The sequence below is a fragment of the Saccopteryx leptura genome, chromosome 1 (genome assembly GCF_036850995.1).
Source record: "Saccopteryx leptura isolate mSacLep1 chromosome 1, mSacLep1_pri_phased_curated, whole genome shotgun sequence".
Classification (NCBI taxonomy): Eukaryota; Metazoa; Chordata; class Mammalia; order Chiroptera; family Emballonuridae; genus Saccopteryx; species Saccopteryx leptura.
In genome coordinates this window covers 352638734-352658187 of record NC_089503.1, presented here as the reverse complement: position 1 = coordinate 352658187, position 19454 = coordinate 352638734, and the positions used below count along the sequence as shown (strand labels likewise).

Sequence of the window (19454 nt, the reverse complement as noted above, 5' to 3'; positions counted from 1 at the left end):
GTTAACATTTTTAATGGTAAATAAAATTTATTGAATACTTACTCTATGTCAGTGGCTCTACTAAGAGTGTTATATAGTTAGCTCATAATATTTTTACAACCATCTGAGACATAACTATAATAATTAATATTCTTATTTTATAACTGAGAAAGCTAATGCTTGGAAAAAGTAAAAACTTGGCTATTTATCAGTCATAAATTCGCTAAGTGGGAGAATAGGGAACTTAGCTTCCAGTCTCACTCTAAAAACCTTATTCTCAACCTCTTTGCTCTAACAGGTTCGCCAACATTCAACGGCGTTTATTGAGTATCTACTGTGCCTGCAGTACCACATAATTATGGTACTATATACACAACTGTGAGGAAGGTATTATTGCCTGTTTTATTAGAAAGAGGATCAAAGGGCTTAAGTGGAATGCCTAAGGTAACAAAGCTGTTGTGAGACAGAACCAGGTTTTGACTCCACAGTCCAAGTTCTGTCCACTGTCCCTTATTGCTGTGACATCCCCTACTCACACAGCAGAATCTTGGAGAGGCCCAATTAAAGGTTTATAGCTTCCCCTGATGACCTGAGTTTTCATCATTCAGCTAAATTTTCTAATACCTGCCTTGCCCCTCAAATTACCGTGCAACTTGAGAAAATGAAACCAGTGTATTTGAATAAAGACGACAACACCTTCTTAGCGGTTGAAAAGGTAACTGAGGAATTATAAATGTTCATACTACATGATTTACCTTTTACTTCCCACTTTTATGTGAAAAGCTGAGAGCTTAACACTTTAGGCCTCAACTGCTTTGTAGGCATATTTTAAATCATTCATTCTAAAAGTAAGCCAATTTTTCCCTCTCTGCTACATTTCTTGGACAGTTTTAAAGAGCCCATGAATGTAGTTTGGGGGCATCGAAATAATGATATAAGAAGATCAAAACAGAACCAGAAATTAAATGGCTTCAAGGTGAGAAAAAATATTATCATAATAAATTTCTAATTTATATGCCTTTAGTTAGTATTTCTTAAGAGCATAAACTTTTGGCTTTTGGAAGACATTTTGATATAAAGCACATATTACTATCTTTTTGATTAATATGAATTCCCTTTATCATGAAAAATGTATAACTTATACACAGAGAATAAAAAGTAATTAGATTTCAAATGATTGATTTGAACAGGAACAAAAGTTTACAGCATTTGCTGCTCTTTGTTTTCCTGTTTCAATAATAAATTTAAAACATTTTTGTAATGAGGTAATGGGGTTTTTAAGGATTATCTCTAATCAAGAATATGTTAAAGTGCAGGTTTTCATTAAAAATGCTTAAATAAATTACCTGTACTTCTCTTCTTTAAATATTGGCAAGAAAAAAAATAAAAAAATAAAAATAAATAAATAAATAAATATTGGCAAGAACAGTTTGAATGCTAACATACAAAATATAATTGATATGGAACTATCATCGTTAACCTTATTTAGGTGAAATTCATATAAAAAATTCTTTTAATAATTTTCTGTTACATTTGTTATTGTTTAGATGATATTTGCATACCTATTTAATAGTATACTGTGGTTGTGGAGCACATCATAGTAACAAATATGTTACTTGACTTTGGCTAAAAATAAATAAATTCTGTATTCTTATGAATTAGCATTATTTTAACTCATTAAGTAGAAGACAATTTCAATTTTATTTACATCTTTATTAGAAACATATTTAGTAGACATTAGTCCAGGTGAATCATTTCCTGTTATTATATATGAAGATTTTGAAGGGTAATGCTTTTCTTGAACATTTATTATGAATATTTACAAGTGTTTATTCACAAATATTTAGAGCTCCATTAGAAAAAGTGTCTAATTTAGCCTCTTTTTTTGCCATAAACCTAAAGATGTAGATGCCATTCTGGCCTTCTCTTTAAACTGTAGGTTCTTTCTCTTGACTTTCTTATCTGTCAAGTGTCTGACTAGTATTTGCAGTATTACTCTGGGACTTAACAATTTTGACACTGAAAGTGATGTCTATGATTAGAAATCATAAGTTTTCATTTCAGATAGTTCAGTGAAAATCAACATGCTAAAACAGGAGATGATCTTGTGGTTTTGCTACAGTGAGATTTGAGTAATTATATAAACAAATTACTGATTTCACCCATGCCAGCACTCCATTTCAATTATCTACCAAATACAGGTTATTTTCTTTAAAATCTCATAAATACTATGTGATATTTTAATGAATGTGTGTTATTGTTGTGTTTTATGTTTCTCATGCTGGATAGTTGTTTTCTTTATTTTACTGTATATATTATTATAGTATAACCCTTAATTTGCAAAAGAATCATACAAGGGCACAATAGAAACAATTTAGCATATTTCTACCCTTGTAAATTGAAAATGCACTTTATTCTAGGAAAATGACCCAGAACTTGGGCATTTCTGTATAGTCAAAATATTTTAAACCTTTGATCTTTATGTACATATATTATATATGTGTTTGGTGGAGTAGAGGTTATATAAGTATTATATCAAAGAAGTTGCTTACTAACACTGATATGACTAAAAATAAGGATAGACATGCATGGGATATATTATCTTTTAATTGAAACATAAACTATAAAAATTAATGTAAACTACAACCAGTCAATCTTTCCCCCTAATAGATATAGTTTTGATAAATTAGCATATTTTAAAATGCTAGAAGTTAGATAGCGCAAAGAGAAAGCCATAGTTTTTCATTTTTTGAAAATGTGACCCTGGCAGGTTAGGACAGTAGATAGAACATCAGCCTGACATATGTATCGATCTCTGGTCAGGACACACAGGAGAAGCAACCATCTGCTTCTCTCCCCCTTCCACTCCCCCTTCCACTCCCTCTTTCTCTCCCTCTTCTCTCCCTCTTCTCCTGCAGCCAGTGGCTCTCTTAGTTTGAGCACTGGGCCCAGGCACTGAATAGCTCAATTGATTCAAGCATCAGCCCTAGACCGGGGTCTCTGGGAGGACTAGTCTGGGAACATGCGGGATCTATCTCCCCTCCTCTCACTTAAAAAAAGAAAAAGAAAAAGAAAATGTAAAAAATAAAAATATATATTTCTCCCATACCAATAACCTATTGAACTAACATTAGAATTATAGACTAAAATGGCAGGAGATTACTCTAAGCAATCTCTTCACTTCACAAATAAAAACTTCCTGGTGGAGAGAGAGATCAAGAATTGATCAAGGCAGCATTGATGAATGGTGTGGGTCTAGTGCTGAATCTATGTTCAGTTATTCCCACTCGTGTTGTTAGCATTTGGGCACATTGCTTCCAGGTGTACGGAGAACGTGTGTCTATTTTAACAATTTATATTTCTCTAAAGTCTAAAAATTATGAATACTAACTAGTATTACCTTTTGAATTTTTAGGTATCAAATTATCTTTCTATGCAGGCTTTGTAATTTTTATACTGGTTAAAAAGACTCAATTAGCTACATTTTTTCATCTATTATTATTCTTTAATGTCTTTCATATTGTATTGCTTCTTATATTTGGTTCCCACTATCAGTGATTTTTTTAAAAAATATAATGCTTCAGAGGGAATATTTTTCAAAGCTGTCAATAACTAAGGCATTGTAGGTGTTTCATTCATGTATTTCATTCTAACTGACAGTTTCCAATATGAGGTTATTTACCACTGCTTTCTCTGAGTCATGCACTGGAGCAAAGAAGGGGCTCCGCCATTGCTGAACTCTTGTACTGCTGTGCAGCAAGGACGCAGAGGCACTGAGCTTTCTACTCAAACTTAATTATTCTGTACAGATAATATCACGTGTCACTTTTGACACATGTACTAGCTAACCTTGTTATGAAACAAAATACTCTTAAATATTTTTACCTTCATATATTTAACAATATAGAAATTTTTACTTGTTTTCTTTTATACTCATATTTCACCTAAAATACTTGAAAGTATTGGAAAGTTTAATAATATACTGTATGGATTATTTTTTGCCTATAACCACAAACATTTGAAATTTCAAATTCATGTTAATGTCTAGATGCGTAGGGAGGATTATGAAATATTTACGGACTTGAAGATCAGAACAACTCCATCTTTATATAATTGTAAATTTATGAATAATATTTTAAATATATTTATGAACATTTAAATTTTAAATTATAATGACTGGAAAGTACCCATATCTATAATATATATATAATATAGATAATATTTTAAAGCAAAATAAAAAATGATTGATAGGTCTAAAAAACTTTTCTAGAAAATTATATTCTCTTTGGAGGAGGTGGTTCTATAGGAGTTTTTCTGTGATGAGTCAGGGAAGATTTATTAAACATCCTTAAGCTTTTTTTATATTTAAATTCACAGGATGCTTTATGAAAAGAATAGATACAGGAAAATCCTTATAGGCACAGACATCATTTGTAAATGATTTCTGATTGTAGATTCATCAAAGATCAATCATAGAAATTAATAACAAAGCATATGACATGAAAATAATTATTTTAATTTCTTTATTTTTAATAATATCTAATGCTTTTCATTAGAAAATTGTAATAAATTACAGACTTTAAAATTGTGTTTACTCCTCTCGCCTGCATGTTTCAGTCAGAGTTATTCTTGTTGAGTTTTGAAGACAAAAACTGACAACATAGTATGGGTTTAGTTTAACCCCGAAAAATAAGTTCCCGTTTTGTACTTTCTTAATTAAAATGCTTAGGTGATTTTTGGTATATGCAGATTTATCCTATTCAAATGCCAGGGTTTAGAAATAACAATGTATACAGCATAAGATTGATCTAAAGAAAATGAGTTATATTCAATAAATATTGTTTGGGTAAATATCTGTTTTTAAAAAGCACAGTTTATTCAATGTCCAACACATCATTTAGCTTGTAGAAAGTCTAGTGAAAAATCCCGACTTACAAAACACTGTTTTTAAAATAAAATTGCCATACTAATTACATGTTATGGGCTAAGAGAAATAAATTGTTTATGTTACAACTGCACTACTTGCAGTTATAGCTGAAATACAGTCTTTAGTACAGTCCATATCATTTGACTGCTTTATATATGTAAGCTATACTATTAAAAGATGAAAGGAAATTATATGATAATTATATTTATCATAGAAAATAATAAGGGTATTTTTTAAATTTCTAGTATGAGGGTTTTGAAATATAAAAAAATCAAAATTCTCTCAATTTTATAAAATTTTAGTAAAGAAATAGCAACTGATATTTTAGTGATTTAAAATGTGACCACCATTCAGAATTTCCTAATATGTGACTGTAATGAAAAGATTTGTGAGAGAATTGGAAAATATTTCATTCTATATTTCAATTTTGCTATTGACATTAAATTGTTAAAATAATATGCAAATTTTAAAAGATGATCAGTAATTTTTCTTTTCACAGTAAATTTGTGAGCTCTCAGGGCTTTGGTTAATTTTACTTACAATGAGATACTTGACAGGTAACCATATTCAAGAATTCAGTACATGTTTAATCACCATTAAGTATTATCCTCTGTATAAATCATAGAACCAGGCCTTCAGGTTCAGATTTTTGATGAATATTCTATTTATAAATTTGTCTTACTACTTAGATTGACACAGCAATGATCCAGAAAAAAAATATCATTTTATTTAACAATATACAAATAAATAAAATGCAAAATGACTCATGAGACTAGCATAACAACTACATTTTTACTGAAGAGTCAAAGGGGATCTAATTCATGATTTTGTGCCAATAATAATTTGGAGATTTTCTTTCTTTGACAGATTAAAAGATGTCAACTTTTATTTCTTTAGGAATAATGATACTATATATATCCAGTACATAGGTGGACAAAAGTAGGTTTATAGTGGTAAGTACACAAAACGCAGATTATTCTTGTTTTATTATTTATTAATTATTGTATTATTTATTTGTATTACAACTGTAAGCCTACTTTTGCCAACCTCTATATATTTATATATCATTTTTGAAAAGTTAAGTCATTTAAAACCATTTTAAGATTTATTTTAGTTAGGCTACCACTCTCTTTTTATAATTTAATTTTGTGTCTTGCAAAATAAAGATTTAAATGCAAACCAAGCCATAAGCTAACCATCCTATTTAGAGAGATGGGGTATTGTTCCAGCAAGGTTAACTCACTGGAACTGTTCAAACTGCTTCAGGTCAGTAGTTCTTGGGAAATAATCTTTTCAGTATTAAGTTACCATCCTCCTGAGAAGTGCATGGAACTTCAAGTGAAGCTTATAAAGCTATGAGCTAATCAATGTCAGAAAATTCTTAAAATAAGATAAATGTCATTTGGTAAGAAAATCAGCTAATATTATTTAAATGTTTTTATCTCAAGTAGAGATTGCTTTGAATTCCTTGTAGGATTTAATTATAAAATACAACTGATTATCACAGTTCATTTGACTTCTTCAAAGCTCTAAGGCTGAGCAAGTACCCCTAGGTACCCACACCATACACAGAAGGCAGAGAACAGCTATTTGCATATGTTGTAAAGCATACATTACATGTGGCTTTCTAGGAATATAACACATTTTTCAATAACTTTGTCTCAAGTCCTTATTACTGTCAATTAACATTTGGCCTTTATATTTATTGTCTTCTTGTATATTGTCAAGTAATGAATAAATTTCCCAACTGCTTCTCTCACAATCTCATTGAACCATCTTTTAATCATTAATAGTTATCATTTAATGTCTCTGAAGTCAACATTTTCCAGGCAAGAGTGCCTCATTACTTTAATTCACATAATTGATGTTAGGGATTGATATTTATCTAATTTACTGAATTGAAACAAAGTAAACATCTAATAATTAGTGCTAAAAGTATGACTGAAACATTTAACCACAGATTTCAAACTGTTTATTTCTTGGAGGATTAGTCTGTACTTAAACACACATTTTTAATTCTTAAAAATGGGTGTTAATGTCTTTTATCAAGTATGATAGGCCATGTTTAATCCCTGCAATGGAAAAATATGTCAGCAAGTATTTTTATAAACTTGCAAGAGATGAAGTCACCAGCCAAGTCAATCAGTTATCTCAACATTGGTATTATGTTTTAAATCATTAAGGGCCTCTTGGCAGAAGACCCAACACATTAATCACAAATTTATTTTTTATGTATATATGTATATATATATCTTAGAAATAAATCAGCCTGACCTGTGGTGGCGCAGTGGATAAAGCGTCGACCTGGAAATGCTGAGGTCGCCGGTTTGAAACCCTGGGCTTGCCTGGTCAAGGCACATATGGGAGTTAATGCTTCCAGCTCCTCCCCACCTTCTCTCTCGGTCTCTCTCTCCTCTCTCTCTCTCTCTCTCTCTCTCCCTTTCTCTCTCCTCTCTAAAATGAATAAAAAATAAAATTAAAAAATTAAAAAAAAGAAAGAAATCTTAGTACTTGAAGAAGTTGAATAGTCTGGGAAACTGGCAATAGGTAAATTGTAAAAAGTAAACGTAGGTCTCATACAACACAGGTATATGTTTTAGGAGTTTACTTTGAACATCACAGTGCCCTTATCTCTTTAATCTCCTATATTTTTAAAAGTGTAAAAATTAAAGGCAGAGCCATGAAACTGAACCACTTTTGATGAGTTCTGACTTAAAATAACATTTTATTGGAGGCTAAAATTGTTCCCATCTACACAGTCACATTTGCTGCTAATAAAGGCTTAAATGGACTATACTTCTTTGCATAATTAATCATTTCTAAGCTAAAATTTTTATATCACCTTTTTTAAAACTTATTTTATACATGTGATCAGACAGAGTCATCAGAAATGAAAAACTAATCTCCCTAGGTTCATTCTTAAGACCGGCAAATATTCATGAAAAGCTACTGACAGACATTAATGATTTAATAAGAATGCCTCATAAAAGCAGAGTTTTATAAATTAAAACAGTTTTAGGTGAATCTTTGCTGAGGATGTTAAAAGGCTGTGTGCATGCGTGTAGCATGTGCTATATGTGTGATGTGTACAGGAGGCATATTTGTTTTCTCTATATGTACATGCAACAACCAGTTGGTTAAGTATGAAACATTTTCACAATTAGATTTGGTTTCACATAAGCATGTATAAATGGAATTGACAAAGTTCATATCAGATGAAGATATAGGGTATTTTGTTAGTAATATTTCTGTTCCCCATTCTGTGTGAGTTGAGTCATGTTCATCTTTAGAATAACAGTTGCTAGCATTGTATATTCTCCGTTTTGTTTAATTTACTAATCATGTGTTATTTCTAAACTTCATTTAACTGAAGTCATATCAAAAACATTAAAATCTTGAACCATTAGTTTCTCAAAGGTGTTTCACATGTTTTAATAGGCTTCCATTGTGTGTTTTTGCAGCCAGCTTAGTAGTGGAGGAGCGAACAAGACAGATGAAAATGAAAGTGCATCGATTTAAGCAGACAACAGGGTCTGGTTCTAGTCAAGAACTTGATCGCGAGCAATATTCCAAGGTAAAACCAGTAGTACCCAACAAATAGCCTACGTTTCATAAATGTATACAGTGTGTGCCAGGTAGTACCGGCAAGCATCGGGATATGAGAGAAGTTACTCAAATGCTAGTCTTCCATCATAACCTCTCTCTGCTTGCTACTTTCACCATATATAACTTTATTAATTTGGATTGAATGATTTTTTTCTAAAAAGAAATTGTAAACACTTGATATTATAGTCACAGACAACAGTTTGGTGATTACTAGAGGGAATGCCGGACAGGAGCAAGTAGTAAAGGGTAAAGGCAGATAAAGGGTGACAGAAGGAGAATCGACTTTGGGTGGTGAACACTATACAACATACAGAGGATGTATGATAGAATGTACACTTGAAACATATAACTTTATTAACCAATGGCATCCCAATAAATTCAATGAAGATTAAAAACAAAGTTACTTAATGCTGCCTTTTTCATGGTCAAATTCACATAAATAAGACCGATAAAACCAGTTTATTGCTTGAATATCATTTACTACTCCATTTAAATATTAAGTTACAGATTTATAGTCTTAAATACCATTTTTGGTTGCTATTTACTGTCTAGATTTGTTAACAACTGACTAGAATTGTGTGATGTGAGATTTCTTATTGATCTGTCTTTAGTAAGATAATTAACTGATTTCAAACTCTTAGAAACTTAAATCCACACAATTCTATGTACCAATAAACATTTAATTTATACTTTAGTATTATTTTGTAAAATACCCTAGAGCAGTGGTCCCAATCCCCGGGTCGTGGACCGGTACCGGTCTGTGAGCCATTTGGTACCAGTCTGCAGAGAAAGAATAAATAACTTACATTATTTCCATTTTATTTATATTTAAGTCTGAATGATGTTTTGTTTTTAAAAAATGACCAGATTCCATCTGTTACATTTGTCTAAGACTCACTCTTGATGCTTGTCTCGGTCACATGATACATTTATCCACCCCACCCTAAAGGCCGGTCTGTGAAAATATTTTCTGACTTTGAACCAGTCCGTGGCCCAAAAAAGGTTGGGGACCACTGCCCTAGAGTTTATAAACTGCTACCATTACGTAATCATTAAAATGAACATATGCATATAATTTTAAACTTTTTGAAATAATTTATATATAATATTTGGTTTATTTAAAAATTGTTTTCTGTTAGACTACTACAATAGTAGCAGCAGCCATTACAGAAAAGCTTCTGTTATAATTTGATATCAGGAAGCCCCTTTGGAAAGAATGGCCTTTTAGAAATTCAAAATTAAATGAAACTATACCAAATCAGTATTGTTAGCTTGAAATATGAAGCTAGAAAAATCTACTTATATTAAAATATAGTTAGCATATTATACAATATTATAATATTTTCAGATGTGCAACATAATTATTCAACAGTTCAATATCTAACAAAGTGGTTACCACAATGAGTCTAGTAACCATCTGACATCACACCTAGTTATTAGGATATTATTGATTATATTCACTCAAAATATATATACCCCTGTCAATCATGTAAGCATTATTTACAATAGCCAAGATGCGGAAGCACCCTAGGAGCCATTGATAGATGAATAGATAAGTAAGATACAGTACGTATGTATAATGGATATTAATTAACCATGAAAAGAATGAAGGCTTGCCCCACCAGGCAGTGGTACAGTGGATAGAGCTTCGGACTGGGATGCGGAGGACCCAGGTTCGACACCCTGAGGTCACCAGCTTGAACATGATGAGCTCATCTGGTTTGAGCAAGGCTCACCAGCTTGAGCTCAAGGTCACTGGTTTGAGCAAGGGGTCACTCAGTCTGCTGTAGCCCCCCTCAAGGCACATATGAGAAAGCAATCAATGAACAACTAAGGTGCCACAATGAAGAATTGATGCTTCTCATCTCTTTCCCTTCCTGTCTGTCTGTCCCTACCTGTCCCTCTCTCTGTCTCTCTCTTGTCTCTGTCACAAAAAAATAAAATAAGAAAGAATGAAATCTTGTCATTTGTGACAACATGGATGAACCTGCAGGGTCTTATCTAACTGAAATAAGTCAGATATAGAAGGATGAATACCATACGATTTCACTTGTATGTGAAAACAAAACGTGAGACGTGAACAAACACAACAGAACCCGATTTATAGATGCAGAAAATAAACTGATGGCTGCCAGGGAGGAAGGGCGTGGGGGGAGGGGCGAAAAAGAAAACCTACTTTTAAATAATGGAGGTTGTTCATTATATAACCTGATCTTCAGAAACAAAAATAGGGGTAGTTACCAAATGTGATTTTCACCAGACTACCTTAGAGTCATGTTTGTTAGTATCATTTTACATTTTAGGTTAGCTGCAAAGTGATTTCCAGTGGACACAATGCTTATGGTCACTGTGATTCAGTGTGGCCCTATTCCCCAGGCCTCTGAAACAACATTTTACAAAGCAAAATTAGTAAAGCAAAAAGAGTTAGTAAGAAAAATATCTTGATATTCCACAGAGTTGCTGATTCCAGCTGCCCATATCTTCTTTGTGGTTTATTCTATATGGTATTATCGCTTAATCAGCTTATCCGTCTGTCTGCTTTGTGGATATGTTGATCATTTTTGTTTTCTTTTACTACAAATGCAGTAAGAATTAGAAGGCAGAGCAATCAAGGCTTTTTTCTCCACATTCAGATGCAGTTATTTAGAAATGTTCTTTAGACTGGAAATGCTTCATTAGACCTGGAACTGCTTTACCAATTTCTTAGCATTATGTCAAAGGATGAGGCCAGGGGAGGTTGGGCCAATACAGGAAGCAAGAAAGAGGTAAATAAAGAATAAGGGTAAAATATTAAAGCCTTTCTGAATCATTCTGAACTAGGACTCTAATCATTAATTCATTGATTAAAAAAATCAACCAGGTAAGTAGCCCTAGATTGAACAACCACTAATATTTATATTCATAATAAACCAATAGTAGGTTTTTCTTGCTGGGGAGATTCCAAGTTCTCTGGCTCATAGAAAATTAGAACTTAAAAATACTTCAGAAAACTTTCTATTCCAGCTCTTTTATTTACTGAATTTATGAGAAGTGAGGTTCAGAGAAAGGAGGCAATACGAAACTCAGTAAAGCCTTTCTGTAGTTGTGAGCCCTGAAACCCCTGATTGGGACTCGGGCACCTCTGTTCTCCGCGTACACACTGAAGTGCTCACTGCACTCCAGCCGGACTCACAGGCTCTCCCACAGCTTCCAGTGTGCATAGAATTTAATCAATATATTCTCTTTTTACTCCCATTTTTTACACAGGCATCCTTTTTCTTTTTCCCTCACTCGAATATATATTTAAAGTCACTTTTAAGTCTATTACTGTTGTTCTTACTAACTTCATAAATTGATCATGCACTATTACATAAGTAAAAAGAGTATGAATTATATCAATAAATGTGAGGTCAAAGATATGGTATCTTTAAAATACTTATAAGAATATAGACAAGTAAAAAATATATATAAATTAACAAGTAGCTTTTTATGTTATATGTTAAGCAATCCATAAATACTCTTTGAAATTCTATTCTTCACATATTCATATTATGGACTAATGCATAAAATAAAAATTTTTGTTTCCAGTTACCTCAAATCTCTCATATACTTGAGAAATTATCTTTTTCATTTTTTTATTTACTTACCCTGACCGTAATATAATTTACTGTACAAAAATGTTTATTTATGGAAATAAGAACTAGCATTGTTGTAAATTTAATATACAGTACATTTAATATTGAATCTTATTCCTTTATTCATTTATAGCATCTTACACTAGTTGACATTTTGGATGAAGGAGTACACTTTTGTAGAAATTCTGCCAAAATAGAAATTACTTCATCGTTCTCAAAATATTTATAACTTAACACCAGTAGAACTAAATTTTCTTCAGGGCAAAAACCTACCAGAGAAATATTTCTAAGATGTTTTAAACCTGGCACATCCTTTAAAAAACTGACTGACCCTAACATCCATCCTGAGTAAGGAATTAACACTAACTTTGCTTTTGAAAAAAAAACAAAACTTTAGTATCCCTGAAATGTGACACCATGATGTTTTTTTCATTAATGTTATACAAAGTTGCATGCTTTAATCATGGGCGAAATTCCTAACTGGAGGGTGAATTTGCATTTAGAAGCTTATATTTTAAAAAGTGCTATGTTTCTGTCAACAAGCAACAGCAGCCAAGATTGATATGAATATTGTAGGTAGTGGCGGAATGTTTATTACTCACAGGAATTGCAGCCTTATAGTTAGAGTCTCCCACCAAGGACTTATTTTGCTGCGACAGGATCAGTCCAACATCCTCCTGAGGATATGATGTTTCTTAAAATATAGTTAATGTGTTTCCATTAAAATAATTTTAAGTAGGAAATTTAAAAAATTATTCTTGATAATAAGTCCAAGTTATTACCTAAAGTTGTAACAGATTTTGAAAATAAGTAAAAACAACAGTAAAATCAAATATAAAAGTGTTTCATGTAGAGAAAACTGTGATTTTATGTCAGAATGATAGATAATTCTTTACCCTGATATAGAAAAATTTAATATGACCTATAGTCTTTTAAAAATCTTTTGTTTTATTTCTTAGGTGGAATATCAAAAGTTATTTACAAGAAGCTTAAGGAAGCGGTGGCTTATAGAAAAGGAAAAGTTCTTTAGTTGGATAAATAGTTTCATGTGCACTTATATATCCTTCTGCTGTAGTCTCTGCTGCTTATTATTGACATTTGTCAGATAATGGGAGCATTAGCTCGGGGTGTCAGCACAATGCCAGAAAATCTGCTACCACTGGGTACATTTCTATGGTATTAGAACCAGTTCTTGTAATCTGTCAAGGACACCTATTATTTCAATATGTTTAGGAATATTATAGTAATTACGTGATATATCCACTTAACAAAACAGTTTTAAAAAATGATAAGTTATAGTTGTACTCCATACTGTCAAAAAAATCACACAGTTCTGAAAAACATCATTGGAAAGATAACTGTAGATATTCTATAAATTTGGAATTGTTTTTATGTCCACTACATACACATGAGAGATGAAGAAATAAAACTAACATTTAAATACCTCAGGCCTGAACTACTCTCATCTGATGTGAAATTCTATTAAGTAAACATGATTCCCTTCTCTAGGATTTTTTTTGAAATATTGTATTATATTTCTTTTAGTATACAGATCCAGGTTTTAGCATTGGTTTATTTTATATACTTTAGCAAGACTCTTGTTTATACAAATTTTTAGAAATAGGGTGGATTATTTTAGATTCATTAAAACTCATCTAATATGGAGCATCAGAAGATGCATGAGTTTTTATACAGGTTTAACAAACATTTAATATTTTCTCACCCTAACACATAAATCTAAAATTCATTTGCTTTAAGAAACTTAAATATTCAATATTCAGTCATGTTTTTATTTTACCTTTGTTATTTTATTTTATAAGAAGCTATCTTACCTCCCAATACCTAAGATAAGAGAATAACTTACATATTAGGTACTGTAAAACTATATATATAATGATGTAAGCTTACTGTTTTTTATAATTAAAACATATTAAATAATACATAAAGCTACTTACTGTGTGATCAGTTATAATATGACAGTGACATAAATAAAGAGTAGTTTAACTACTTGGGCAGCTTTGCATATTTAATCTTTGACCTAATTATCCTAAAATCTTAGGTAATGAATATCAAAAACAAATTTAAACACATTTAAAAATAATCTATAATATATATTGAAATTTTAATAGGAATCCTATTTTTTACTTTTACCACTGAGTTGATAGTTTAAATCTGAAAGTGTCTAATTAGACCGTAGTAGAAAGTTTAAAGCCATAGTTCTTCACACTTTGCTGTCATTGTTGACTACTCCTTAACACAGCCCTGTTTTCACATGAACCATTTTTATAAAGATATATTTATATATTTTTGAAGAAAATTGAAAAAGCATAATTTCATAAAATAAGGAGTTATGTAGGTAAATTGTGAAAAAAAAATTTAGAAAGAATCAAGAAGCACAGCCAGATGGAAGCAGTCTATACCATGGGTAGAGCAGAAGGTGGATAAAATAGGCAGTAGTGAAAATAAAAGCAAGAAAAGAGAAACTGATGTATTAGAAAAATAATACAAGTTGGAGGTTTGAAGTATGTGCAAATAATTCAATGAATTTTCCACCCAAGCATTTAATTTGTGTGTTTAATCTACAATTTAGTCTCCTGAAACCCTCTCTTACCTTTTGAAGGATACAGGAGTCTTACACTGGAAACCATATATTATTTGAGCGTTTGTTTAGATTCCACACCTACTTTCACGAAAGTACAGTTTTATTTGCTGTTGGCTAAGTAGTCATTGGCGTCATCGTGTATGTCTCTTTTTCCTGTGATCTGATGATGGAGCTCACCCTTTCTTGTTTTTAATCTTTAGTATAACATACATAAAGATCAGTACAGAAGCTGTGATAACGTCTCTGCCAAATCATCAGATAGTGATGTCAGCGATGTATCCGCCATTTCCCGAACCAGCAGTGCCTCTCGCCTCAGCAGCACAAGCTTTATGTCAGAGCAATCCGAGCGCCCCAGGGGTAGGATCAGGTGAGTTGGCAACACTGTTTTTATGAAGTGGGTCTTTGTCCATGATAGAAAATGCAACCAGCTTGCTGAATATTCTTGCTAAAATATAATCTAGGTCAAGTAACAGAAAACAAGAATACCACCATTTCATTAAAATAACTGGGACTGGAGTCGGTTGAGCATTTACTAACTATTGTCCAGTATTACCAATAGATAGTTTGGTACTGTCTACTATAAGGTGTAGTTGATAATTATAGTCATCATCTTACAGATTGTTTAGTCACATGTGCAGGAATTTCTTTCTGATGTGATTAGATCCACAGAGCATCCTTTAGTCCCGTGTCAGAAAGCTTTTTCTGTAAAGAGACAATAAATATTACAGGATATGAAGGACATTATCTGTCACATCTACTCAACACTGTTATCGTGTAAAACTGTGTAGACAAATGACCGTGCCTATGTTCCAAAAAATTTTATTTACCAAAGAAAAACAAAAACAGGAAGCCAGCTGCATTTTCCCCGTGAGCTGTGGGTTGGCTTTCAGGGTAAGACTGAGTGGATATGATAACAAAATACACACCCTAGTTTACATTATGTGAGCTGTACAAAATTTGCATGTTGTTTAAATCACCAGTAGTGATCTTGTGTTCTTACAAGGCCAAGTACCCTGCTGAAAGGAAAAAGGCCTCAGCAATCCAGGGTCACCTTAATTCAGTAAAGCAGACTGACTATAGACAACCCATATTTTAGATTTATTCTTAGATACTTTATAGAAAGAGAAGTTTCACTGATAGAATTTGGGGCTTGATGAAAAGCCCAGGAAATACAAATGTTCAAAAGAGGAACAGTTGCATTCCTAACACTATGTCGCCTGATATTATCACACATTTTCACAATGTGCAATAAAATGTATCCTGAGCATTCCTCGTCCTGCATTTTCCTGCATCTAGCTCACTTGTTGAAGAAAATTGACAATAATTATCTTACTGTTAACTAACAATGACATTCTCTGGGAATCTCCATGTGTAATTTCAGCTGATAAAAATATTAATAGAACATGTTTTATATTTACTTCTGATGTTTTAGGGATCTGAGACTAACAGAATATTAAGTTCTCTAAAATTTAAAATAAATTAGAAGACCTAAAGAACATAGCCATATTGAGTTGCTTAGGATCAAGGGTAAAAATTATGCTAATTTGTTTTTATTGACTTACCTATAAGTCATTATATTTCAAAACCTATTTATTTTAAGAAGGATATCAATAAATAGGACTTAAACAGGACTTTTCCACTTTTAATCACCAAAAACAATTACTAATATCATTATAAAATGATATATCTCAACATAATTTTTCTTTTTGTTCACAGTAAAGTACCTTGAACCCTATGCTATAAAGCAGTGGTCCCCAACCCCCCGGGGCCGTGGACCGGTACCGGTCCATGGGCCATTTGGTACCGGTCCACAGAGAAAGAATAAATACCTTACATTATTTCCATTTTATTTATATTTAAGTCTGAACGATGTTTTATTTTTAAAAAATGACCAGATTCCCTCTGTTACATCCGTCTAAGTCTCACTCTTGACGTTTGTCTCGGTCACGTGATACATTTATCCATCCCACCCTAAAGGCTGGTCTGTGAAAATATTTTCTGACATTAAACCGGTCTGTGGCCCAAAAAAGGTTGGGGACCACTGCTATAAAGCATTACTAGTTCATGCAGTTCATATCATTAACCAGCTGCAAGAATAATCTGTGCGTCCATTATCATTCTCTTGAAATCTGAAGAGGAATCTTCAAAATTTTATCTTTGGGAAAAATTTGGCTACATGATTTTTGAGGAAAAAATTTAAAGAAGAGAGAAGCTTTAGGCAGCTCACCATCCATTGCCTGTGATTTTATACAGTGGGAACCAGAAGAAACAAAGAATTAACCAATGTTACTTTGTGGGGAAATGCCGGTTAGCAAGACAACACTAATAGTAATTATAATATGACAAGAAACGGAAGACAAAGCATTATTTGCCACTTTGATTCATATGACTTTTGTTATTTCGTGAAGGTGATGAAGAGAGGGATAGACCTAAAAATGATACAGATAAGTTTCTTAATGAAAATTTTATTCTCTTAGAGCATTTCGATGTATCCAGCTTCCCTTTTTCTTCTCTGTAGTAGAACCTATACAAGCTGCGAGTTATTTTTATATAAGTAGATTATGCAAGTTAGGCACTAAAGCTAATGGCTAGATAACTATCACCATAACAAGATTTTTTTTTTTATTACTTTAGTAACTTTCTTGTTACCTTGTCAGTGATTTCCCATCTGTGGTACATATTTGATTTCTTAGAATACTTACAAGGAATAGAGAGAAAGAAATGAAATATAGGAAGAGGCAAACCTTTCTCCTGACATCGGAATTGAGTTATCTATTCACATACATTCTTCTCCTTAAAATATCCTCACAGGCACATATGCGCGCGCGCACACACACACACACACACACACACACACACACACACACCAGAACAAAGGACAACACTATACAAATGAAGTGTCTCACTGAGGTGGAACTAAGGTTGCAGGCCTTTCAGCCGTCGGTATTTCCTATTTTCATAACTAACACTGTGAGGAATGATGGTTTTCAATATATTATTGCTTCTCAACATTTTTTTTGTCTTTTTAGTAACTAACATCTACATAGGTTTTTAAATTCTGTTTATTCAAGTTTATGGTTAAAAGATGAACAAGTCTAATCAGTTATGATAGAATATGTTTATATGTCAGAGTAAGTAGCAGGAAACTTTTGAGTTCCTATAATATGTGAGGATTTCATTATTTGCCAAGACTACATTAAAGTATAATATGTATGTCACATACTAAAGGCGATTATAATCTGTTGAAGAGTTTAAAATGTATTTTTATACTATAGTTCCCTGTATGTCACAAGAAATGTTTTATTTTACATTGCCTTGGGTGAATTTTACTCTATAAAAAAGATTTAGAATACATTATTGAATTCACCCTAAAATCAACCAAGTACCCTATATTCTCATAAAGGACTATAAAAATAAACCATATGACATGATAATATCTGTATTACATAAAACTATGTACATTGGCACTTAAAATACTATGTAAGCTTTTGGCTTCCTCTATCCAAGTTTATTATGAACCAGGAAAATGTCGAGCTAAGCACATCAGAAATGAGCAGTGTTCTGTATAATGTATAGTCCTGCATAATGTATGTAATGTTTTCCAAACCCTGCTTACTGAATTTTTTTGTTACTGATTCACACAGTATACATTATTGTTTATAAGGTTTCTCTTTGTTTATTCCAATATTGAACAAAGTCATTTCATTCTGGTAGTGCTTTTTTCATAGAGGTATCTATCTAATATTGAGTGCAGCTTCAGAAAATGTGTTTTAGACATTATCATCCTTCTCCCCAAAAGATATGAGACTATAAAGGTAGTTTCAAAAGTCCTGTTTGGATACAGATAAAATTAATTACTTACAAGATGTTTATAGGTTGGAAAATTTAAATATGTTGAATGATCGATCTCTAAAAGTTCATTTTTAAAGAATATTTGGAATTCTTGGGTCATATTCTAATATTTTGTGTTTGAGGTGATTATGGAACTGATATCATGTCCACTCAGGGATGCCACTAACTAAACCCTAAAGTTCTGTGTGAGTAGAAAAGGGACAGCCTCTCTTCCAGATGTATTCTGAATAGTTCATTCAGAACGTCTCATGTTTTAAAAGTTGACATACACACACAAAAACTGTAGTAGCTAAAAATAGACCATAATGTGCACATTAAGGTAAGTAACCTTTTGTAGATATAATGAATTAAAAGTTATTTAAAAAAAATAGTCATGGACTAACAACTATTTAAGATTTAGTCATTTGCTAAGATGATTTTTACAATATAAAATCAACACAATACTTCAAAATAAGTATCCATAAGGAGTGGAGAACTTATCCATAAGTTCTTTGTTTTTCTTTCTTTTCTATTTAGAAAATTAACTTTAACAGCAACACATTGAAAAAATAAAACATCACGATCAAATGGGATTCATTCCAGGAGCACATGGGTGGCTCTTTGTTTTTCCTGTTTGCGCTTCACGTGCCTTACAGTTTTAATTTAGTTTTGGTTTAAATATTCCTCACAGAACATTTTCTCATCCAACTACAAAATATTCACAGTATATGAGGAGAGATGGTGCCTGACCTATGGTGGCGCAGTGGAACACTGAGGTCGCCGGTTAGAAACCCCGGGCTTGCCTGGTCAAGGCACATATGGGAGCTGATGCTTCCTGCTCCCCTACTTCTCTCTCTCTCTCTCTCTCAATCCTCTCTAATGAATAGTCTTTAAA

The 19454-nt window shown here is 32.3% G+C and overlaps 1 protein-coding gene across 39 annotated transcripts in view; it reads left to right on the top strand.

Moving 5' to 3' along the window:
• The window catches only part of RIMS1 (regulating synaptic membrane exocytosis 1), a 469012-nt gene that overhangs the window by 366234 nt on the left and 83324 nt on the right, over window positions 1-19454 (top strand). For 26 of the 39 annotated variants that reach the window (XM_066359077.1, XM_066359044.1, XM_066359075.1 and 23 more), the window contains 2 exons: window positions 8368-8480; window positions 14929-15095. The exons of 12 other annotated variants lie outside the window; for them this stretch is intronic. In XM_066359077.1, the coding sequence (XP_066215174.1) occupies window positions 8368-8480; window positions 14929-15095 (280 nt within the window). Of the gene's footprint in view, window positions 1-898; window positions 956-8367; window positions 8481-14928; window positions 15096-19454 lie in introns of those variants that run through there. One more of the 39 variants, XM_066359071.1, reaches the window with a different exon arrangement.